Source organism: Oncorhynchus nerka, linkage group LG18 (genome assembly GCF_034236695.1).
Source record: "Oncorhynchus nerka isolate Pitt River linkage group LG18, Oner_Uvic_2.0, whole genome shotgun sequence".
NCBI lineage: Eukaryota > Metazoa > Chordata > Actinopteri > Salmoniformes > Salmonidae > Oncorhynchus > Oncorhynchus nerka.
In genome coordinates, this window is record NC_088413.1 from 38381072 (window position 1) to 38405964 (window position 24893).

Consider the following 24893-nt stretch of genomic DNA (forward strand, 5'->3'; position numbering starts at 1 on the left):
ATATATAAAGAAAACAAAGAATACTCAGGTCAGGGCGTGACAGTTTTACTCCATGTGTAACTCTGTGTCGTTGTATGTGTCGAACTGCTTTGCTTTATCTTGGCCAGGTCGCAATTGTAAATGAGAACTTGTTCTCAACTTGCCTACCTGGTTAAAAAAAATAAGGAGAGTGATGGAATGCTGCATCAGAACCTGGCCTCCACAATCACCCGACCTCAACCCAATTGAGATGGTTTGGGATGAGTTGGACCAAAGAGTGAAGGAAAAGCAGCCAACAAGTGCTCAGCATGTGTGAACTCCAAGACGGTTGGAAAAGCATTCCAGGTGAAGTTGGTTGAGAGAATGCCAAGTGTGTGCAAAGCTGTCAAAGGCAAATGGTGGCTACTTTGAAGAACCAAAAATATCTTGATTTGTTAACACTTTTTTGGTTACAACATGATTGCATGTTTTATTTCATAGTTTGTCCTCACTATTATTGTACAATGTAAATAAAAAATGTTTAATGAGTAGGTGTTCAAACATTTGACTGATACTGTATGTAAAATCCGAAGTCCAATTTTATCAAGCATTTAGGTTAAAAAAAATGTACCCTTCTCGGATCTTGAAATTGAATCCATAATTCTAATCTGACAATGACAGAATCCGGTCATAATAAAAATAATAATAAATCAATACGTATCCGAGGTGGACCAGATTCGACCCAATATGTCAGAATGGAGGGAGAATCGAATCCAAATTGGATAATGCCTATCGGACTCAAATGGATCCGAAAGAAATTCATTATTGATGTGCAAGCCAGTAGAATTGTTTTGACTTGTCTGGCAGGTAGTGAATGTTAACATATATCTAAAATAATTGAGTTATGGTGTACACAAGAACTTAGTATTTTCATAAATAACATCCCTAATTTAAAATGTCAAACACAAGCGAAGGGGTGTGTGACGAAGACGCACTATAGGAGCTTCTCTCTCCAGAATGCGCTTTCTGCTCCTGCCCGTTCATGCTCATTCATTGTTTCATTGTGTGAATTGTTTGTCCCCTTGTTAATGTTTATTTTGCTTGAGCACGCATAGAAGTACCTGGGCTGACGTGCACTAATATAGGCCTATAAAAAAAGTTCCCATTTGGGAATGTCTGCTAGCATTTTTGTTGTTGTCATGACCTCACACAACAGAGTTTTACATCCATTTCGAATGACAATAGTTCCCCACTGTATTTGAAAAATCTTTCTAACACTCTCCTTCCCGATAGGCCTAAGTAACCACTGCACCTCGGTGTGCTATAGCAACATATTGCTGATGCCATATCTCCAGAGGAACGTCATAAAATAAGGCTACCTGAACACACCTACCGTGCGCAAAATCCAGCATTTTCTATTCTGAGCTCATTGGTGTGGGAAACCGTGAGAGCCCAGTTGAAACAATGTTGCAAGTTTGCTATGGCAGGAGTTCAAGCCAGACCAAGAGGCAGACATGCAGAGCACTAACTGCAATGCATAGCAAACATGATTTATGGAGGATATTTATTTTCCTCAGGATATGTTCTTCAAATATAATTTTACGATCTGGTCGGTATATCATATTTTCAGACAGATCCAAGGTCCGTGGCCACCAAGCATGATCCAATCTCAGTGGGTTAACTGCCTGTTCAGGGGCAGAACGACAGATTTGTACCTTGTCAGCTCAGGGGTTTGAACTTGCAACCTTCCGGTTACTAGTCCACCGCTCTAACCACTAGGCTACCCTGCCGCCCCAAGTTGAGATACTGGGGTGCAAAGGAGCAAGATAAATAAATAAATACAGTATGGGGATGAGGTAGATTGGATGGGCTATTTATAGATGAGCTATGTACAGGTGCAGTGATCTGTGAGCTGCTCTGACAGCTGGTGCTTAAAGCTTGTGGAGGAGGTAAGAGTCTTAGTGATTTTTGCAGTTCGTTCCAGTTATTGGCAGCAGAGAACTGGAAGGAGAGGCGGCCAAAGGAAGAATTGGCTTTGGGGGTGACCAGTGAGATATACCTGCTGGAGCGCGTGCTGCTATTGTGACCAGTGAGCTGAGTTAAGGCGGGGATTTACCTAGCAGAGACTTGTAGATGACCTGGAGCCAGTGGGTTTGGCAACGAGTATGAAGCGAGGGCGCCAAATTCAAAACAACAGAAATTCCACAATTAAAATTCCTCAAACATACATGTATCTAATACCGTTTTAAAGGTAGTCTTGTTGTTAATCCCACCACAGTGTCCGATTTCAAATATGCTTTTCAGCGAAAGCACCACAAACGATTATGTTAGGTCACCACGAAACCACAATAAAAACAGCAATTTTTCCAGCCAAAGAGAGGAGTCACAAAAAGCACAAATAGAGCTAAAATGAATCACTAACCTTTGATGATCTTCATCTGATGACACTCATAGGACTTCATGTTACACAATACACAATATATGTTTTGTTTGATAAAGTTCATATTTATATCCAAAAATCTCACTTTACATTGGCGCGTTATGTTCAGTAATGTTTTGCTTCCAAATCATCCGGTGATTTTGCAGAGAGCCACATCAATTTACAGAAATACTCATAATAAATGTTGATGAAAATACAAGTGTTATGCATGGATTAAAGATATACTTCTCCTTAATGCAACCGCTGTGTCAGATTTCAAAAAAGCTTTCAGCGAAAGCACACCATGGAATAATCTTGAGTACAGCACTCAGCCACCAAAACAACCATACAGATACCAGCCATGTTGTGGAGTCAACAGAAGTCAGAAATAGCATTATAAATATTCACTTACCTTTGATGATCTTCATCGGAATGCACTCCCAGGAATCCCAGTTTTATCATATATTTTCAATAATACTCCATCCGGACAATTCCTTTGTCTTTAGAAATTAAAGGGAACGCAGCTCACTCTCACGTCCGCACGCTTGATTTAGCTCATGGCATTCTGCCAGACCCCTTAGTCAAACAGCGCTTATTCGCTCCCCCTTCACAGTAGAAGCCTGAAACAAGGTTCTAAAGACTGTTGACATCTAATGGAAGCCTTAGGAAGAGCAGTCGAACCAAATTTACAATGTATCTTGGATAGGCCATTTCTTGAAAATCTACAAACCTCAGATTTCCCACTTCCTGGTGGATTATTTCTCAGGTTTTTGCCTGCCATATTAGTTATGTTATACCCACAGACATCATTCAAACAGTTTTAGAAACGTCAGTGTGTTTTCTATCCAAATCTAATAATAATATGCATATCTTAGCATCTGGGCCTGAGTAGCAGGCCGTTTACTCTGGGCACCTTATTCATCCAAGCTACTCAATACTGTCCCCCAGCCCAAAGAAGTTAATGCTCCGCCTGTCTGCCTCTCTCCATCTGGCTTGAGATTTTGGTATAGCAAACTTGGAACATTGTTTCAACTGGGTGGTCACCGTTTCCCACACCAATGAGCTCAGAACAGATACAGCTGTATTTGCTCAAGGGAGCTGTGTTCAGGTAGCCTATTTTATGACGTTTCCTCTGGAGATGTGATACACACTGGAAACTATTGAGTGTGAATGACAAACTGGCGGCCTACCACACCTTGTTCAAAGGCACTTAAATCTTTTGTCTTGCCCATTCTGAATGTCACAAATACACAATCCATGTCTCAATTATCCTTATTTAACCTGTCTCCTCCCCTTCATCTAGACCAGCTATTCCCAAACTGGGGTACGTGCAATGCCGTACGCCAAATAAAAATGTGATTCACATTTTCAAACAGTCCATTTAGATTTTCTAAATGATTCACTGCCAAAAATAAAATTAGGCGCTAACATGTCTGACAATGAATGGGCAACATAAACCAAATTGAAACTGATAATTGTGCATGATTTCAACTGAATGATGAGGATGAAGAAGGTGATATTCCTCTGTCCTGCACGCTCACCCAGAAAAACACTTTGTTACCACTCATCAGTGTTACTTACTAAAACTGTTATTACACTAAGGTTTTAATTCTAAGATAAACTTAGACTACAATTAGGGTGTGGAAATGTTAAGATTATTTTGCTCTTACTGTAGTACTGTAGCCTACTCCTGACCGGTCATGTTGTACAGTGCCCGAGTCTAAGACACTGCATTGCAGTGCAAACTGCATTGCTACAGATGCTGGTTGAAAACCTGTGTCGGACGCAACAGGGAGACCCATGAGGCGACGGTAGGCTTTTGGTTTCTCTCCCTCTAAAAACAGTAATAATTCTAAATAACAAACAGGCTTTATTTACAAATTAGTAACAATGTCTCACCTCAAGAATGGGCTTTTTCCTCGCTCACTTTAGGTTATTTGAAAATGAAATCTCAAAATATATTTTTAAACAAGCCATAGAAAGTTGTTTGCAATTTCAGTTTTAGTCCACCAGAAAGATAGAACAAATATGGTGAACTCAAATATGCTAATTGATTAAAAATATCTATTGGAACCTTTAACAAGTGGAAACGGGAAGAAGTATTATTATTAACCCTGTTTTTCGCAGGCTGTGAATTCTGCAAACGTTTCTAGGATGGGCTATTAGCAGGACTATATATTGGTCATATTGATCATGGCTCTCGAGTGGCATAGTGGTCTAGGGCACTGCATCGCAGTTCAAGAGGCATCACTACAGTCCCTGGTTTGAATCCAGGCTGTATCACATCCAACTATGATTGGGAGTCCCATAGGGAGGCACGTTGTTGTTATTATTATTATTTTTTTTATTATATATAAAAAAAACATACATATTCTCAAAGATCAGATTTGCCCTAATGACAAATCCCCCTTGGATATTATATTTAGAATCCTCCAATCCTCTAAATGTAATTTATTTCACTGAATCTCCTTTGGGGTATTGGTTAGACTACAACAAGGGTGTGGAAATGTTATGCTCTTAGTACTGTAGCCTACTACCGACCGTCACGTACATATTTTCTGTTCCATCCTAACGGAAACCCAGAGGGTTTCATTTTTCTTGGAATAGAAACATCATAATATTAATCAAATTAAGCTCAATTTCTTAAAATCAATCCCATATACTATGTTCTTACAAAAAAAAATGTTTTAAGTTCTCTTGTACAGCCAATATTGAAGGCTACCAAATGCTTCTCAAAGATGCACTCTGGTGGTCAAACTAGCACTAACTAGCATTAATGTTAACAATGGCTGACAATTAAATAACGTGCCATAGAATTCTGCGGCAGTATGACGCAACTTTTAAAGCAAGAACCACTGTATGTGCAAAAGTTCTATCTCTCAACTTGATGAAACCTTCACTCTTGCGCATACATTTATTTAGAAACAAGCGAGAATTAAGATGACTTAAGAGTAGTAAGACCTGTATAAAAGCAACAGATAACATTAATAAGTGGCTAGAAGCGTATTTTTGGGTGGCTACCAAGTGGCAAGGACAGGCAAGCGCCATACTATTGTGGAGGACTTAATTCTTCCTGCTATGGCTGGGATAATGCTGGGGGAAAAGGCAAAAAAAAAACGATACAGACAATACCTTCATCAAACAACACTTTCACGACGCACGTTTTGAAACAATTACTGCCTCGCATACAAGCCAGTAAATTATATGCATTACAGCTGGATGTGTCAACAGATGTGGCACAGCTCCTGGTATATATATGTTACGTTTATGGGGGAGTCAATTAAGGGGGAGTCAATTAAGACATCCTCTTTGCAAACCAGGACAACAGGAGAGGATATTTTTAAAGTACTGGACAGGTCAAGATGTGTTGGTATTTGTACTGATTGCGCAAAAGCCATGACAGGGAGACATAGTGGAGTGGTAAAGCACATGCAAGCGGTTGCTCCCGACGCCACTTGGGTACACTGCAGCATCCACCGAGAGGCTCTTGCTGCCAAGGCAATGCCTGACAGCTTGAAAGATATTTTGGACACTAGTGAAAGTGGTTCACTTTGTTAAAGGCCCCTGAACTCTCGTGTATTTTCTACATTATGCAATGATATGGGTAGCGACCATGTAACACTTTTACAACATACAGAAGTGCGTTGGTTATCAAGGGGCAAAGTATTGACACGTTGTTTTTTAAATTGAGAGACCAGCTTAAAGTTCTTTTACTGACCATAATTTTCATTTGTCTGACCGCTTGCATAATTACAAGTTTAACACACGACTGGCCTATCTGGGTGACGTTTTTTTGCGCCTGAATGATCTGAATCTAGGATTACAGGGACTCTCCGCCACTACAGTGGGGTAAAAAAGTATTTAGTCACCCGCCAATTGTGCAAGTTCTCCCACTTAAAAAGATGAGAGAGACCTGTAATTTTCATCATATGTACACTTCAACTATGACAGACAAAAAAAAAAATTAAATCCAGAAAATCACATTGTAGGATTTTTAATGAATTTATTTGCAAATTATAAGTATTTGGTCAATAACAAAAGTTTATCTCAATACTTTGTTAAATACCCTTTGTTGGCAATGACAGAGGTCAAACGTTTTCTGTAAGTCTTCATAAGGTTTTCACACACTGTTGCTGGTATTTTGGCCCATTCCTCCATGCAGATCTCCTCTAGAGCAGTGATGTTTTGGGGCTGTTGCTGGGCAACACAGACTTTCAACTCCCTCCAAAGATTTTCTATGGGGTTGAGATCTGAAGACTGGCTAGGCCACTCCAGCACCTTGAAATGTTTCTTACGAAGCCACTCCTTCGTTGCCCGGGCGGTGTGTTTGGGATCGTTGTCATGCTGAAAGACCCAGCCATGTTTCATCCTCAATGCCCTTTCTGATGGAAGGAGGTTTTCACTCAAAATCTCACGATACATGGCCGCATTCATTCTTTCCTTTATACGGATCAGTCGTCCTGGTCCCTTTGCAGAAAAACAGTCCCAAAGCATGATATTTCCATCTCCAAGCTTCACAGTAGGTATAGTGTTCTTTGGATGCAACTCAACATTCTTTGTCCTCCAAACACGACGAGTTGAGTTTTTACCAAAACATTATATTTTGGTTTGATCTGACCATATGACATTCTCCCAATCTTCTTCTGGATCATCCAAATGCTCTCTAGCAAACTTCAGACGGGCCTGGACATGTACTGGCTTAAGCAGGGGGACATGTCTGGCACTGCAGGATTTGAGTCCTTGGCGGCGTAGTGTGTTACTGATGGTAGGCTTTGTTACTTTGGTCCCAGCTCTCTGCAGGTCATTCACTAGGTCTCCCGTGTGGTTCTGGGATTTTTGCTCACCGTTCTTGTGATCATTTTGACCCCACGGGGTGAGATCTTGCGTGGAGCCCCTAATCGAGGGAGATTATCAGTGGTCTTGTATATCTTCCATTTCCTAATAATTTGTCCCACAGTTGATTTCTTCAAAACAAGCTGCTTACCTATTGCACATTCAGCCTTCCCAGCCTGGTGCAGGTCTACAAGTTTGTTTCTGGTGTCCTTTGACAGCTCTTTGGTCTTGGCCATAGTGGAGTTTGGAGTGTGACTGTTTGAGGTTGTGGACAGGTGTCTTTTATACTGATAACAAGTTCAAACAGGTGCCATTAATACAGGTAACGAGTGGAGGACAGAGGAGCCTCTTAAAGAAGAAGTTACAGGTCTGTGAGAGCCAGAAATCTTGCTTGTTTGTAGGTGACCAAATACTTATTTTCCACCATAATTTGCAAATAAATTAATAAAAAATCCTACAATGTGATTTTCTGGATTCTTTTTCCTCATTTTGTCTGTCATAGTTGAAGTGTACCTATGATGAAAATTACAGGCCTCTCTCATCTTTTTAAGTGGGAGAACTTGCACAATTGGTGGCTGACTAAATACTTTTTTGCCCCACTGTATATTCAATGTGCAGGACAAAATTGAGGCTGTGATTAAGAAGTTGGCCAACAAATTGGTGGAACAAACTCCCTCACGACGCCAGGACAGCGGAGTCAATCACCACCTTCCGGAGACACCTGAAACCCCACCTCTTTAAGGAATACCTAGGATAGGATAAAGTAATCCCTCTCACCCCCCCTCCCCCTGAAAAGATTTAGATGCACTACTGTTCCACTGGAGGTCATAAGGTGAATGCACCAATTTGTAAGTCGCTCTGGATAAGAGCGTCTGCTAAATGACTTAAATGTAAATGTAAAATGTAAGTTGGAGTTCTTCTGTTTGCATTAATAAGGACAACACACAGGTCCTTCCATCATTGTATGATTTTTGTGTGTGCAAATGAACAAGTTTACGGACAATGTCAAATGTGATATAGCGAAGCACCTGAGGGAGCTGGGTGACCAGGTACTTTCCCGAAACGGATGACGCAAACAACTGGATTCGTTATCCTTTCATGCCCTGCCTCCAATTCACTTACCGATATCTGAACAAGAGAGCCTCGAAATCGAAATTGCAACAAGCAGTTCTGTGAAAATTCTATTTAAAATCAGAAGCCACTGCCAGATTTCTGGATTGGGCTGCGCTCAGAATTTCCTGCCTTGGCAAATCGTGTTGTTAAGACACAGATGCCCTTTGCAACCACGTACCTGTGTGAGAGTGGATTCCTGGCCCTCACTAGCATGAATACAAAATACAGGAACAGACTGTGTGTGGAAAGTGATTTAAGACTGAGACTCTCTCGTACAACACAGCAGAGATATGTGCTTCCATTCAAGCACACCCTTCTCATTAACCTGAGGTGAGTTACTCAGTTTGATGAATAAATAAGGTTTTATATGTAAGATGGCTAAATAAAGAGAAAAATGATTGATTATTATTATTTGTGCCCTGGTCCTATAAGAGCTCTTTGTCACTTCCCACGAGCCGGGTTGTAACACTCACTCATTTTTTTGTTTAATAAATGTTTCGTATAGTGTGTGTGGCAAGCTTACAATGATGGCAAAAAACATTTGAGTGCACTGACCCTGGTGCTAGAGGGGGTACGCAGCTGGAGGTTTAATGTTTGAAGGGGTACGGGACTATAGAAAAGTTTGGGAACCACTGATCTAGACTGATTGAAGTGGATTTAACAAGTGACCTCAATAAGGGATCATAGCTTTCACCTGGTCAGTCTGTCATGGAAAGAGGAAACAGAATGTTTTGTACACTCAGTGTATAAGCCAGTTAGCAGACACTTTTATCCAAAATTATTTACAGTCATGCATGCATTTACCTATGGATGGCTCTGGGAATCAATCCCACAATCCTGGCATTGCAAATGCCATCCTCTGCCAACTGAGCCATACAGGACCACACTCAGTATCTTTTGGTGAAAAAAATGGGAATAAAAACATCTCCAGAAGACAAAATAATCTATACGAGACGTTTTCTTTTCACTTTTCTTTAGATTGCTCTACTCAGTCCTGCCACCGTCAGTGGCCAATGAGTTGCGCCACAAGCGTCCAGTCCCGGCCAAACGCTACGACAATGTGACCATACTCTTCAGCGGCATTGTGGGATTCAATGCCTTCTGCAGCAAACACGCGTCAGCCGAGGGTGCCATCAAGATAGTCAACCTGCTCAACGACGTCTACACCCGATTTGACATCCTGACCGACTCGAGAAAGAACCCCTACGTGTACAAGGTTTGAAGGGATATTTTGTTTTTCTCTACTCTTATTTACAGATCAAATTAAAACATTGACACGTGCAACAGTCAGATGCACCATTGTTTGAATACTCCTTTCTGATTGGCTTGAAGGGCATTCTAGAGCATGCATTATTTAAGTAATAATGCCCTCAAAGCCGGTGTTTGGAGGATATATTGGCACGTACCAATATATCCTCAAACACAGGCTTCTAGGGCATTATCATTTAACATTAACATTTAAGTCATTTAGCAGACGCTCTTATCCAGAGCGACTTACAAATTGGTGCATTCACCTTATGACATCCAGTGGAACAGTAGTGCATCTAAATCTTTTAAGGGGGGTGTGTGAGAGGGATTACTTTATCCTATCCTAGGTATTCCTTAAAGAGGTGGGGTTTCAGGTGTCTCCGGAAGGTGGTGATTGACTCCGCTGTCCTGGCGTCGTGAGGGAGTTTGTTCCACCATTGGGGGGCCAGAGCAGCGAACAGTTTTGACTGGGCTGAGCGGGAACTGTACTTCCTCAGTGGTAGGGAGGCGAGCAGGCCAGAGGTGGATGAACGCAGTGCCCTTGTTTGGGTGTAGGGCCTGATCAGAGCCTGGAGGTACTGAGGTGCCGTTCCCCTCACAGCTCCGTAGGCAAGCACCATGGTCTTGTAGCGGATGCGAGCTTCAACTGGAAGCCAGTGGAGAGAGCGGAGGAGCGGGGTGACGTGAGAGAACTTGGGAAGGTTGAACACCAGACGGGCTGCGGCGTTCTGGATGAGTTGTAGGGGTTTAATGGCACAGGCAGGGAGCCCAGCCAACAGCGAGTTGCAGTAATCCAGACGGGAGATGACGAGTGCCTGGATTAGGACCTGCGCCGCTTCCTGTGTGAGGCAGGGTCGTACTCTGCGGATGTTGTAGAGCATGAACCTACAGGAACGGGCCACCGCCTTGATGTTAGTTGAGAACGACAGGGTGTTGTCCAGGATCACGCCAAGGTTCTTAGCGCTCTGGGAGGAGGACACAATGGAGTTGTCAACCGTGATGGCGAGATCATGGAACGGGCAGTCCTTCCCCGGGAGGAAGAGCAGCTCCGTCTTGCCGAGGTTCAGCTTGAGGTGGTGATCCGTCATCCACACTGATATGTCTGCCAGACATGCAGAGATGCGATTCGCCACCTGATCATCAGAAGGGGAAAGGAGAAGATTAATTGTGTGTCGTCTGCATAGCAATGATAGGAGAGACCATGTGAGGTTATGACAGAGCCAAGTGACTTGGTGTATAGCGAGAATAGGAGAGGGCCTAGAACAGAGCCCTGGGGGACACCAGTGGTGAGAGCACGTGGTGTGGAGACGGATTCTCGCCACGCCACCTGGTAGGAGCGACCTGTCAGGTAGGACGCAATCCAAGCGCGGGCCGCGCCGGAGATGCCCAACTCGGAGAGGGTGGAGAGGAGGATCTGATGGTTCACAGTATCGAAGGCAGCCGATAGGTCTAGAAGGATGAGAGCAGAGGAGAGAGAGTTAGCGGGAGAGCTGGCCAAGGACGGCACGTTCAAGAGTTTTGGAGAGAAAAGAAAGAAGGGATACTGGTCTGTAGTTGTTGACATCGGAGGGATCGAGTGTAGGTTTTTTCAGAAGGGGTGCAACTCTCGCTCTCTTGAAGACGGAAGGGACGTAGCCAGCGGTCAGGGATGAGTTGATGAGCGAGGTGAGGTAAGGGAGAAGGTCTCCGGAAATGGTCTGGAGAAGAGAGGAGGGGATAGGGTCAAGCGGGCAGGTTGTTGGGCGGCCGGCCGTCACAAGACGCGAGATTTCATCTGGAGAGAGGGGGGAGAAAGAGGTCAGAGCACAGGGTAGGGCAGTGTGAGCAGAACCAGCGGTGTCGTTTGACTTAGCAAACGAGGATCGGATGTCGTCGACCTTCTTTTCAAAATGGTTGACGAAGTCATCTGCAGAGAGGGAGGAGGGGGGGGGAGGGGGAGGAGGATTCAGGAGGGAGGAGAAGGTTGCAAAGAGCTTCCTAGGGTTATCACTTTTATACAACGGGTTAGCAACATAATGAAAATGTCAATCATTATTTGAATAAGTTATTTGATTAATTTATTAATACCATTTCATCCTTCTATAAGATATAGTCCCGACCACAAATCTAGGTTTGCTATCCAAGCCGGCTGCCAGAGATGCAACCCAGTCGTTCAGTCTTTTTGTTCTGTCTATGGACCCGACCCAGTCATTAGTTCTAAATGTTCCATTGTCATACTGGCTGGCAACGTTCTTATCCCTTGCTTGCTAGCTAGCCAACTACAGCTAACTTACAGTCACGTCAAACACTGCAGCCAGAATAACAGCAGCAGCGGCATTTGCATTTGTTTAAGCTGTTTTCTAGTGAAATGTATTTGGACACATCCATAACAATGAGCTAATGAGGTGTGACTTCACCCGGCATAGAAAATATGCTCTCGTTCAGAGGAGCTGAACAACGAAGCTGGAAAGACTGCAAACTAGCTGCACTTCGATTAGTTTGACCTTTTTTGAATTGAAATGTCTTTGTATATATCCATAAAAATGATGCCAGCTGATTCATGATTTCAACAGGCTGAGAAACGCTGCCTGCCTTTGTCTCGTCCCGACACGTTCATTACTATGGGATAGTAGGAGATCGAATTTGAATATTGAAAGAATGTTGCAAATGTCGGAGACATATACAACAAGGTTTATACAAATCTCCGCTGTTAAAAACTAAATGTTATTCTAAAAGAAATGTGAGAATGCTTTTTATAGTGGAGATCAAGTTTATAATGTTGGGGGGGTGGGTTGAAACAGAATTTTGCATTACTGCTATTGGCCAATAGAAACACATTTAATAACAGATTCACTACATGGAACAACAAACAGTCCCCCAAAAATCTAAATTAAGTTTGTTCTGAAGTGTCTGTCCTATATCTGAAATAGCAGGAAACTATTTAAAAAAAACATTTGACATGCATTTATACCCTTATTTTAAGCACTAAACCATCTCTATATATGCTACCATATACAGTTGAAATCGGAAGTTTACATACACTTAGGATAGAGTCATTAACTTGTTTTTCAACCACTCCACACATTTCTTGTTTTTTATTTATTTATTTGATTTTATTTCACCTTTATTTAACCAGGTAGGCAAGTTGAGAACAAGTTCTCATTTACAATTCCGACCTGGGCAAGATAAAGCAAAGCAGTTCGACACATACAACGACACAGAGTTACACATGGAGTAAAACAAACATACAGTCAATAATACAGTAGAAACAAGTCTATATACGATGTGAGCAAATGAGGTGAGATAAGGGAGGTAAAGGCAAAAAAAAGGCCATGGTGGCAAAGTAAATACAAAATAGCAAGTAAAACACTGGAATGGTAGATTTGCAGTGGAAGAATGTGCAAAGTAGAAATAAAAATAATGGGGTGCAAAGGAGCAAAATAAATACAGTAGGGAAAGAGGTAGTTGTTTGGGCTAAATTATAGGTGGGCTATGTACAGGTGCAGTAATCTGTGAGCTGCTCTGACAGATGGTGCTTAAAGCTAGTGAGGGAGATAAGTGTTTCCAGTTTCAGAGATTTTTGTAGTTTGTTCCAGTCATTGGCAGCAGAGAACTGGAAGGAGAGGCGGCCAAAGAAAGAATTGGTTTTGGGGGTGACCAGAGAGATATACCTGCTGGAGCGCGTGCTACAGGTGGGAGATGCTATGGTGACCAGCGAGCTGAGATAAGGGGGGACTTTACCTAGCAGGGTCTTGTAGATGACATGGCATTGTAGTGGGTTTGGCGACGAGTATGAAGCGAGGTTCAGCCAACGAGAGCGTACAGGTCGCAATGGTGGGTAATATATGGGGCTTTGGTGACAAAACGGATGGCACTGTGATAGACTGCATCCAATTTGTTGAGTAGGGTATTGGAGGCTATTTTGTAAATGACATCGCCGAAGTCGAGGATTGACTGGATGGTCAGTTTTACAAGGGTATGTTTGGCAGCATGAGTGAAGGATGCTTTGTTGCGAAATAGGAAGCCAATTCTAGATTTAACTTTGGATTGGAGATGTTTGATGTGGGTCTGGAAGGAGAGTTTACAGTCTAACCAGACACCTAGGTATTTGTAGTTGTCCACGTATTCTAAGTCAGAGCCGTCCAGAGTAGTAATGTTGGACAGGCGGGCAGGTGCAGGCAGCGATCGGTTGAAGAGCATGCATTTAGTTTTAAATACTAGTTTTACTAGTATTTAAGAGCAATTGGAAGCCACGGAAGGAGAGTTGTATTGCATTTAAGCTTTCCTGGAGGGTTGTTAACACAGTGTCCAAAGAAGGGCCAGAAGTATACAGAATGGTGTTGTCTGCGTAGAGGTGGATCAGAGACTCACCAGCAGCAAGAGCGACATCATTGATGTATACAGAGAAGAGAGTCGGTCCAAGAATTGAACCCTGTGGCACCCCCATAGAGACTGTCAGAGGTACGGATAGCAGACCCTCCGATTTGACACACTGAACTCTATCAGAGAAGTAGTTGGTGAACCAGGCGAGGCAATCATTTGAGAAACCAAGGCTGTCGAGTCTGCCTATGAGGATGTGGTGATTGACAGATTCGAAAGCCTTGGCCAGATCAATGAATAAGGCTGCACAGTAATGTTTCTTATCGATGGCGGTTAAGATATCGTTTAGGACCTTGAGCGTGGCTGAGATGCACCCATGACCAGCTCTGAAACCAGATGGCATAGCAGAGAGGGTATGGTGAGATTCAAAATGCTCGGTAATCTGTTTCTTGACTTGGTTTTCGAAAACCTTAGAAAGGCAGGGTAGGATAGATATAGGACTCTAGCAGTTTGGGTCAAGAGTCCCCCCCCCCCTTGAAGAGGGGGATGACCGCATCTATGGGAATCTCAGACGACACGAAAGAGAGGTTGAACAGGCTAGTAATAGGGGTGGCAACAATTTCGGCAGATCATTTTTAGAAAGAAAGAGTCCAGATTGTCTAGCCCGGCTGATTTGTAGGGGTCCAGATTTTGCAGCTCTTTCAGAACATAAGCTGACTGGTTTTGGGAGAAATGGGGAAGGCTTGGGGGAGTTGCTGTGGGGGGTGCCGTGCTGTTGCCCGGGGTAGGGGTAGCCAGGTGGAAAGCATGGCCAGCCGTAGAAAAATGCTTATTGAAATTCTCAATTATAGTGGATTTATCAGTGGTGACAAGTGTTACCTATCTTCAGTGCAGTGGGCAGCTGGGAGGAGGTGTTCTTTTTCTCCATGGGCTTTACAGTGTCCCATAACTTTTTTGAGTTAGTGTTGCAGGAGACAAATTTCTGCTTGAAAAAGTTAGCCTTGGCTTTTCTAACTGACTGTGTATAATGGTTTCTAGCTTCCCTGAAAAGCTGCATATCACGGGGGCTGTTCGATGCTAATGCAGAACGCCATAGGATGTTTTTGTGTTGGTTAAGGGCAGTCAGGTCTGGGGAGAACCAAGGGCTATATCTGTTCCTGGTTCTAAATTTCTTGAATGGGGCATGCTTATTTAAGATAGTTAGGAAGGCATTTTGATTTTATTTTAAAGCATCCTCTACTGACGGGATGAGATCAATATCCTTCCAGGATACCCCGGCCAGGTCGATTAGAAAGGCCTGCTCGCTGAAGTGTTTCAGGGAGCGTTTGACAGTGATGAGTGGAGGTCGTTTGACCGCTGACCCATTACGGATGCAGGCAATGAGGCAGTGATCGCTGAGATCTTGGTTGAAGACAGCAGAATTGTATTTAGAGCGCAAGTTGGTTAGGATGATCTATGATCTATGAGGGTGCCCGTGTTTACGGCTTTGGGGAGGTACCTGGTAGGTTCATTGATCATTTGTGTGAGATTGAGGTCATCAAGCTTAGATTGTAGGATGGCTGGGGTGTTAAGCATGTTCCAGTTTAGGTCGCCTAGCAGCACAAGCTCTGAAGATAGATGGGGTGAAATAAGTTCACATATGGTGTCCAGAGCACAGCTGGGGGCAGAGGGTGGTCTATAGCAGGCAGGAACGGTGAGATACTTGTTTTTAGAGAGGTGGATTTTTAAAAGTAGAGTTCAAATTGTTTGGGTACAGACCTGGATAGTAGGACAGAACTCTGCAGGCTATCTTTGCAGTGGATTGCAACACCGCCCCCTTTGGCAGTTCTATCTTGTCTGAAAATGTTGTAGTTTGGGATGAAAATGTAAAAATTTTTGGGTGGTCTTCCTAAGCTAGGATTCAGACACAGCTAGAACATCCGGGTTGGCAGAGTGTGCTAAAGCAGTGAATAAAACAAATTTAGGGAGGAGGCTTCTAATGTTAACATGCATGAAACCAAGGCTATTACGGTTACAGAAGTCATCAAAAGCCCCACCCCTTGCTCCTTTAATAGATAATCAATTCAAACTTTTTTGAATGTCGTATTGTCACAAGTGTGATGCACTGTAAAATAGATTCATTTGGATGTTTCTCTATTCAATAGCCTCACTGGTTAAACTTGTTATCGAGCAAGATTTTATATTCGTCATCACTAGGGCACTTTAGGCTTTCAGACAAGAATGCACTTTAAGAAGTCAAATTGCACTATCATGACAATTTTTGCTCTGTACTTGTAGTATCTTAAGAGGCTTCTTAGATTGACGCCGGACATGTAAGTACGTTTAAGTATTTAATGGTAACTTAGAATAACATTCCCTAATACACCTGGCGTAAGCTACTGGGGGTTCTCTCAAGCATGGTTATATGGCAGACAGAAAACGGCTACCGATAGCAGAACGCAAAACCCGTCTTGAGTCAATACTGCCATCTATTTGTAAACAAATATACCAGGTTACTACATTCGACTCTTTAAAGCTAATAACACAATTCCTTTCTGAGCTAAAGCTGCCAATTTTCTCATAACAAATCACATGCTATTTTTACATGTTTTCCCGAACATGATCTCCCTTAGGATCTGAAATAGTCTGGCGGACGTCTCTCTAATAGAGTGTCTCTGAGGTGGTGTAGCTAGTGTCACCAGCACTTCACCCCTTGATTGTGAAAAAGTCATTTTGTGGAGACTTCACAGGAGGAGGTTGTCCCGGATTGGTGGGCTCAGGAAGTTGAGCCTTGGTCTGTTTGTCCAACTGCAACTCTAGGGAACGTTCCAATGTTCTGTCCTGCTCGTTTCAGCATTGATCCATGTCCACGGATGGAACTGGAATTCGAGCTCGGATCTGATCCACGTGTCTTCTTAGTCTTTGTCCACTTCCGATGATCCTCACAATCCTCAATTGTAGCTGGAATCCATTTAGGACCAAACCCATAGTTTCTTGTGTAGACAGGTGAGAAGTTTGTTCTCTGTCATGTTTCTATTTTTGATTCCATTGCTTTTGTTGTATTTTCACTTTTAGGTCTGGCCTGGTGAGATAAAAGGTTGACCGTAACCTCCTTGACATTTCTGCAGGTGACAACCCAGTTGTAGCTTGAGTGATCCTGTAGCTAAACACGAATCTTGACACCTTTCAATGCTGCCCCCTTGCATCTTCCTCATCCCCTCCTTCAAGGTCTGAAACGCACGTTCTGCTAATCCGTTTGAAGATGGGTGAAAAGGGCTGACGTTACATGCTGAATTCCATTTTGTTTCATGAAACAGTGCTTGTGAAACAAGTAGCGTTGTCGCTAACCAACATGAGGCAATCCCATGACACTGAAGCTTTGTCTCAACTTCTCAACCGTAGCCTGTGATGTCGACGTGTTCATGGGGTAGACATCCATCCACTTTGATTCTTATTCAATCAGCACAAGAAACATTTTTCCTAGGAAAGGTCCAGCGTAGTCCACATGTAATCATGTCCATGGTTTTTCTGGCCATTTCCATGGATGTAATGGCGCGGTGGAGGAGGGTGACTTCCTGTTACTCTGACAATCTGCACACCGGCTAACCTCATTTTCCACATCCTGGACCACCTTTGGCCACCAGACGTAGGACCTCGCTAGGCCTTTCATTCTCAACATACCTGAAAGCGACTGGTGCAACAACTTCAGTAGCATACCCCACTCTTGTGGTGGCATAACTATTCTTGATGCCCACAGAACACACCCATCTCAAATACTCAAGGCCAAGCGGCGAGCGTAGTAAGGCATGATCTGAGGCTCTGTCACGTTAGGCCATCCTTTCAGGATAAATTCATGCACTTGTGATAACTTCACATCCTTTGAAGTCCATTTCCTGATTTGTGCTGTGTTCACGGTTGGATCTTCTAACACGTTGATCATCAAGACTTGGTCATTTTCTCCTTCCTGAGCGACGCTTTCTGGAATAGGCAGCCTACTCAGAGCATCAGCATTCCCATGCTTTCTACTTGGCTTGTAAATTATTCTGTACTCGTAGGCCCTGAGCCACACAGCCCAATGTTGAACTCTTGGAGAGACCATTTGTGGTACTGGCTTTTGTTCATGGAACAGAGAGATCAGAGGCTTATGGTCAATCACAATAGTGAATGTTGTCCCGTATAAGTACTTGTCCCGTATAAGTACTTGTGGGATCTCTGTATTCTGAATATGACAGCCAGTCCTTCCTCTACTCCCAGCTGGGAGTATTTTTTCTCCGCTGGCGACAATGTTATTGACATGAACCTGATTGGTGCAGAGAAACCTTTCTCCATCCAGTGTGATAGCTCCGCACCCACACCATACAATGAGTCGTCACACGATAAGATCTCTGTCTGCTGAGTAGTGCACCAGCACTTCTGCTGATTGCAGTAATACCTTTGACTTTGCAAAAGCTTCTTCCTGTATTTCTGACCATTTCCAGGCCACATCCTTCCATAACAGTTGATTCAGTGGAGCTATAGAGGGTAGAGAGGTTAGGGAGGAAGCGATTGTAATAGCTCAGTAAGCCTAGATAGGCTTTCAGCTCCGTAACGCTTGTCAGAGCTGGAGCTTCCATGACAGCCCTCACTTTAACTTTGACTGTGTGTAACCCCTTGGCGTCCACCTTGTGACCCAGGTACTGCACTTCATCAGCTAACAGTGTACACTTGCTCCTCTTCAGCCGGAGAACAGCCTCCTCCATCCTCAAAACTTCACCCAAGTTACTGAGATGCTCCTCCTACGTGACAAGAATGTTGAGGTAAACTGCTACCTTGGGTATCTCCTGCAGAACTTCCTCCATGGTTCTTGGGAAGATAGCTGGTGCGGAAGCCCCCCCCCCCCCCCCGAAAAGGTAAACGTTTATAGGTAAACATCCCTCTGTGGGTGTTTATGGTGACACTTCATCCATTAGCACTTGCTGATATGTGTGACTCGTGTCCAGTTGTGAACTGTTGCCCTCCGGTTAACATTGAAAGCAAATCCTCCACTTTGGGTATAGGTTACTGCTCCAGTGATGACACTATTTAGTCTGCTTGTAATCACCGCATAATCTGATTGAACCATCTGGTTTGAGTATGGGAACAACTCGTGCTGCCCACGCAGAAATTGACAGGAATAATTATATCCTCTGCTACAGTAAGTGTCTGTCAATTTCCACATCCATTTTAGGCTTCATGGCATATGGAACTGATCTTGGCCTATAGAATCTGGGAGTAGCATCTGCAGCAACATGAATGGTAGCTTGGACAACTTTCAATATCCATAGCTCTTCTTTGAAAACACACTCATGATTTGAAAGCACCTGAAGCAGTGTCAATGTCTCTGTGGTGACATGTTTGATTTCATCCCAGTTCAATTGTATTTCCTCAAACCACTCTCACTAGTTCGCTGGAGCCAGTACCTTCCACTAGTAAGAGGCAGACTTTTATTTTGTCCATGATATTCCACTCGAACACGCACGAGCGGTGTGGGTTAAAATTAAATAACATGTATGTTTAAATTTATTTTGCAAAGCTCATGCACGTGACGCGAGTGGTGTAGTCAGCCTGTAATGCACCTAGAGTAAACTACCTGAGGCTTTCTCAAGCATGGTTATATATGATAGTGGAAAGCAAACCCCTGTCATGAGTCAATGCCTCCATCTATTGGTAAACATAAATATACCAGGTTACTACAGTACAGAAAGGGCTTCATCTTGACAACTTGACTATTGACATACACACTTGAGGATTGCATTAACAGTGGACTCACTAAAATATTACAATAATGAGTGTAGTATTATTTTAAGCACCTCACATTCCTTTAACACAAATACACACAAATACCCTCTAACATACTGTTTGCCAAAATAAGGAAACACCAACATAAAGTGTTTTAAAAGGGTGTTGGGCCGCCACGAGTTGCCAAACAGCTTCAATGCACTTTGGCATAGATTCTACATGTGTCTGGAATTCTATTGGGGGGGATGCGACACTATTCTTCCATGAGAAATTCCATGATTTGATGGTGGTGGGAAACGCTGTCTCAGGCACCACTCCAAAATCTCCCATACGTGGTTTATTGGTTTGAGAGATATATATACAGTGCCTTCAGAAAGTATTCACACCCCTTAACCTTTTCCACACTTTGTTGTCTTACAGCCTGAATTTGAATTGGATTCGATTTAGATTTTTTTGTCACTGGCCTGCACGCAATACCCCATAATGTCAAGGTGAAATTATGTTTTTTGAACTTTTTTACAAATGAATTAAAAATGAAAAGCTGAAATGTCTTGCGTAAGTATTCAACTCATTTGTAAAGGCAAGCCTAAATAAGTTCAGGAGTAAACATTTACTTAGCAAGTCACATAAGTTGCATGGACTCACTAAGTGTGCAATAATAGTGTTTTAATTTTGAATGACTGCCTCGTCTCTGTAGCCCAGACATACAATTATCTGTAAGGTCCCTCAGTCGAGCAGTGAATTTCAGCCACAAAGTCCAGGGCCTCTCAATGCCTCTCAAAGATGGGGACCTATTGGTAGATGGGTAAAACATAAAGCAGACATTGAATATTCCTTTGAGTTATTAATTATACATTAGATGGTGTATCAATACACCCAGTCTACAAAAATACACACGTCCTTCCTAACCTCGCTGGTATTTCACAATGACGCCAATGGTTATTTTAAAACAGTTAGAGATTAATGATTGTGATATGAGAACTGAGGATGGATCAACAGCATTGTAGTTACCTCACAGTACTAACCTAAATGACAGAGTGAAAAGAAGGAAGCCTGTACAGATTAAAAAATATTCCAATATATGCATCCTGTTTGCAACAAGGCACTTAAGTAGTACTTCTAAAAATGTGGCAAAGAAATGAACTTTTTGTCCTGAATACAGAGTGGTTATCTTTGGTGCAAATCCGGCACAACACATCACTGTGTACCAGTCTTTATATTTTCAAGCATGGTGGTGGCTGCATCATGTTATGGGTATCCTTGTCATTGTCTGCCATGTTCTACCAACTGAACCCATTCCAAAGACTAGCACAGTTCTGAGATCAGATAGTTCTAGTTCCTCAATGTTTTTTATTGAGTTACATGAACTTGAAATAGTCTATCCGACTCTCATTCCATCGCTTACGGCCATACCAGCCTGAATAAGGACTGGGCAGTTTTTCATGATAAACAATAAATGGAATGGAGCTGAACACAGGCAAAATCACTCTCCTTCTTGGTCAAATAGCCCTTACACAGCCTGGAGGTGTGTTGGGTGATTGTCCTGTTGAAAACAAATGATAGCCCCACTAAGCGCAAATGATGGTTAAGTGTGCCTTGAATTCTAAATAAATCACAGACCAGTGTCACGAGCAAAGCAACCCCACACATCACACTTGCTCCTTGCTTCACGGTGGAAACCACAGATGCGGAGATCATCCGTTCACCTACTCTGCGTCTCACACAGATACGGCGGATGGAACCAAACGTTTTACATTTGGACTCATCAGACCAAAGGACAAATTTCCACTGGTCTAATGTCCACTGCTTGTGTTTCTTGGCCCAAGCAAGTCTCTTCTTCTTATTGGTGTCCTTTTAGTCGTGGTTTCTTTGCAGCAATTCAACCATTAAGGCCTGATTCACGTGGTCTCCTCTGAATAGTTGATGTTGATAAGAGTCTGTTACTTGAACTCTGTGACGCATTTATTTGGGCTGCAATCTGAGGCTGGTAACTCTAATGAACTTAACTTCTGCAGCAGAGGTAACTCTGGGTCTTCCTTTCCTGTGGCAGTCCTCTTGAGAGCCAGTTTCATCAGAGAGCTTGATGGTTTTTGCGACTGCACTTGAAGAAACTTTCAAAGTTCTTGACATTGTCCGTATTGACGGACCTTCATGTCTTAAAGCAATGATGGCCTGTCGTTTCTCTTTGCTTATTTGAGCTTTTCTTGCTATAATATGGACTTGGTCTTTTACCAAAAAGGGCTATCTTCTGTATACCCCCCCCCCCCTACCTTGTCACAACACAACTGATTGGCTCAAACACATTAAGAAGGAAAGAAGTTCCACAAATGAACTTTTAACAAGGCACACCTGTTCATTGAAAGGTGACTACTGGAATGAAGCTGGTTGAGAGAATGCCAAGAGTGTGCAACGCTGTCATCAAGGCAAAGGGTGGCTATTTGAAGAATCTCAAATATAAAATATATTTGGATTTGTTTAACACTTTCTTTGGTTATTACATGATTTCATAGAAAATAGTAAAAAATGAAGAATAAAACTGGAAGGAGTAGGTGTGTCCAAAGTTTTGACTGGTACAGTATGTATGTATGTATGTATGTATGTATGTATGTATGTATGTATGTATGTATGTATGTTTGTATGTATGTACACACAGTGCATTCAGAAAGTATTCAGACCACTTTTTTTTACACATTTTGCTATGTTAGCCTTATTCTAAAATGGATTAAATCATTTTATTCATCAATCTACACACCATACCCCATAATGACAAAGCAAAAACACGTTTTTAGAAATTCTTGCAAATGTTTGAAACATAAAAAACAGATACCTTATTTAGATAAGTATTCATACCCTTTGCTATGAGACTCAAATTGAGCATAGGTGCATCCTGTTACCATTGATCATCCTTGAGATGTTTCTCAAACTTGGAGTGGAGTCCGCCTGTGGTAAATTCAAATGGTTGGACATGATTTGGAAAGACACACACACCTGTCTATATACGGTCCCGCAGTTGACAGTGCATGTCAGAGCAAAAACCAAGCCATGAATTGTCCATAGAGGTCTGAGACAGGATTGTGTCGAGGCACAGATCTGGTGGGGGAAAAAAAATTGCAATTGGGGGAGAAGGGCCTTGGTCAGGGAGGTGACCAAGAACCCTATGGTCACTCTGAAAGAGCTCCAGTTTCTCTTTGGAGATGGGAGAACCTTCCTGAAGGACAACCATCTCTGCAGCACTCCACCAATAAGACCTTTATGGTAGTGGCCAGACTGAAGCCACTCCTCAGTAAAAGGCACATGACAGCCCGCTTGGAGTTTTCCAAAAGGCACCTGAAGGACTCTCAGATTCTCTGATCTGATGAAACCAAGATTGAACGCTTTGGCCTGAACGCCAAGCATCACGTCTGGAGAAAACCTTCCACCATCCCTATGGTGAAGAATAGTGGTTGCAGCATCATGCCCTGGGGATGTTTTTCAGCAGGAGGGACCGGGAGACTACTCAGGATCGAGCGAAAGATGAACAGAGAAAAGCACAGGGAGATCCTTGATGAAAGCCTGCTCCAGAGTACTCAGGACCTCAGACTGGGGTTAATGTTCACCTTCCAAAGGGACAATGGCCCTAAGCACACAGCCAAGACAACGCAGGAGTGGCTTCAGGACAAGTCTCTGAATGTCATTGAGTAGTCCAGCCAGAGCCCGGACTTGAATCCAATTGAACATCTCTCGAAACACCTGAAAATAGCTGTCCAACGATGCTCCCCCATCCAACCTGACAGAGCTTGAGAGGATCTGCAGAGAAGAATGGAAGAAACTCCCCAAATACAGGTGTGCCAAGCGTGTAGCGTTATACCCAAGAAGACTTGAGGTTGTAATCACTGCTAAAGGTGCTTCAACAAAGTCCTGAGTAAAGGGGCTGAATACTTATTTCCGTATTTTTTATTTTTTATGCTTTTGTCATTATGCGGTATTGTGTGTAGATTGATAAAAACATGTATTTAATCAATTTTAGAATAAGGCTGTAACGTAACAAAATGTGGAAAAAGTCAAGGGGTTTGAATACTTTCCAAATGCAATGTATACAGTACCAGTAAAAAGTTTGGACACCTACTCATTCCAGGATTATAAATTATTTTTAAGCTATTTTCTACATTGTAGAATAATAGTGAAGACATCAAAACTATGAAATAACACATGGGAATCATGTAGTAACTACGTCACGTAGCCTAGTAGTTAGAGTTTTGGGCCAGTAACTGAAAGGTTGCTGGATTGAATCCCTGAGCTGACAAGGTAAAAATAGGTTGTTCTTCCCCTGAACAAGGCAGTTAACCCACTGTTCCCCGGTAGGCTGTCATTGCAAATAAGAATTTGTTAACTGACTTCCTTTTTAATTTAAATCATAGTTTTGATGTCTTCACTATTATTCTATAATGTAGAAAATAGTATAAATTAAAACCCTTGAATGAGTAGGTGTATCCAAACTTGAGTGTGTGTGTGTGTGTGTGTGTGTATATATAAAACACACACACGCTTTAACCCCCTATGCTTCTTTGAGATCTCTCTTTCATTGTCACTGAGATGTATTATTCCAACCATGGTAGCCAGAATAATGGGTAGCTAGGCATTCTATACATGACCCTAAGCATGACCCTAAGGATGTTTTAATTGCTTAATTTAGTCAGGAACCACACTTGTGTGGAAGCACTTCCTTTCAATATACAGGTACTATGTATCATTTACTCAAGTGTTTCCTGTATATCCCAACCTGTATATCCCAATGGATTGGTTAGAGATTTATTTTATGGTTTGTGGCCCCAAGTGGCACTTTATAGTTTGATGAACCATTGAAAGCCAAAGATCCTTTTCATCATAAGGATTTAAAGGGGAAATAATATTGTGTGATATCAAGATCTGCATCTACCTATAGATGGAAACAGTGAGTGATATAAAGTATTACAAATGACAGTTTTCTAGACCTCACGTCCCTTTAACATATAACGACTTACGTCACACAGTATTTTCTGATATAATGTTCTGCCTAGCGACCAAAAGATCTCTCTTTCTACAGGTGGAGACAGTGGGTGATAAGTACATGACGGTCAGTGGGCTGCCAGAACCATGTACCCACCACGCTCAGTCTATCTGCCACCTGGCCCTGGACATGATGGAAATTGCTGGACAGGTCAAAGTGGATGAAGAACCAGTACAGGTGAGGATGGGATATGTTTCCTTTTTCCAACATTTTTACCAGTATCAATTGAGAAAGGCAGCAAATGTGAAATGCTGGTGCTGG

At 42.6% G+C, this 24893-nt stretch overlaps 1 protein-coding gene across 1 annotated transcript in view; it reads left to right on the forward strand.

The window, feature by feature from the left end:
- LOC115145808 (guanylate cyclase soluble subunit beta-1-like) overlaps positions 1 to 24893 on the forward strand; it is a 60205-nt gene that overhangs the window by 12356 nt on the left and 22956 nt on the right. Inside the window, exons 10-11 of the mRNA XM_029687352.2 lie at positions 9302 to 9539; positions 24669 to 24809. Of these exons, the coding sequence (XP_029543212.1) occupies positions 9302 to 9539; positions 24669 to 24809 (379 nt within the window). The remainder of the gene's footprint in view (positions 1 to 9301; positions 9540 to 24668; positions 24810 to 24893) is intronic.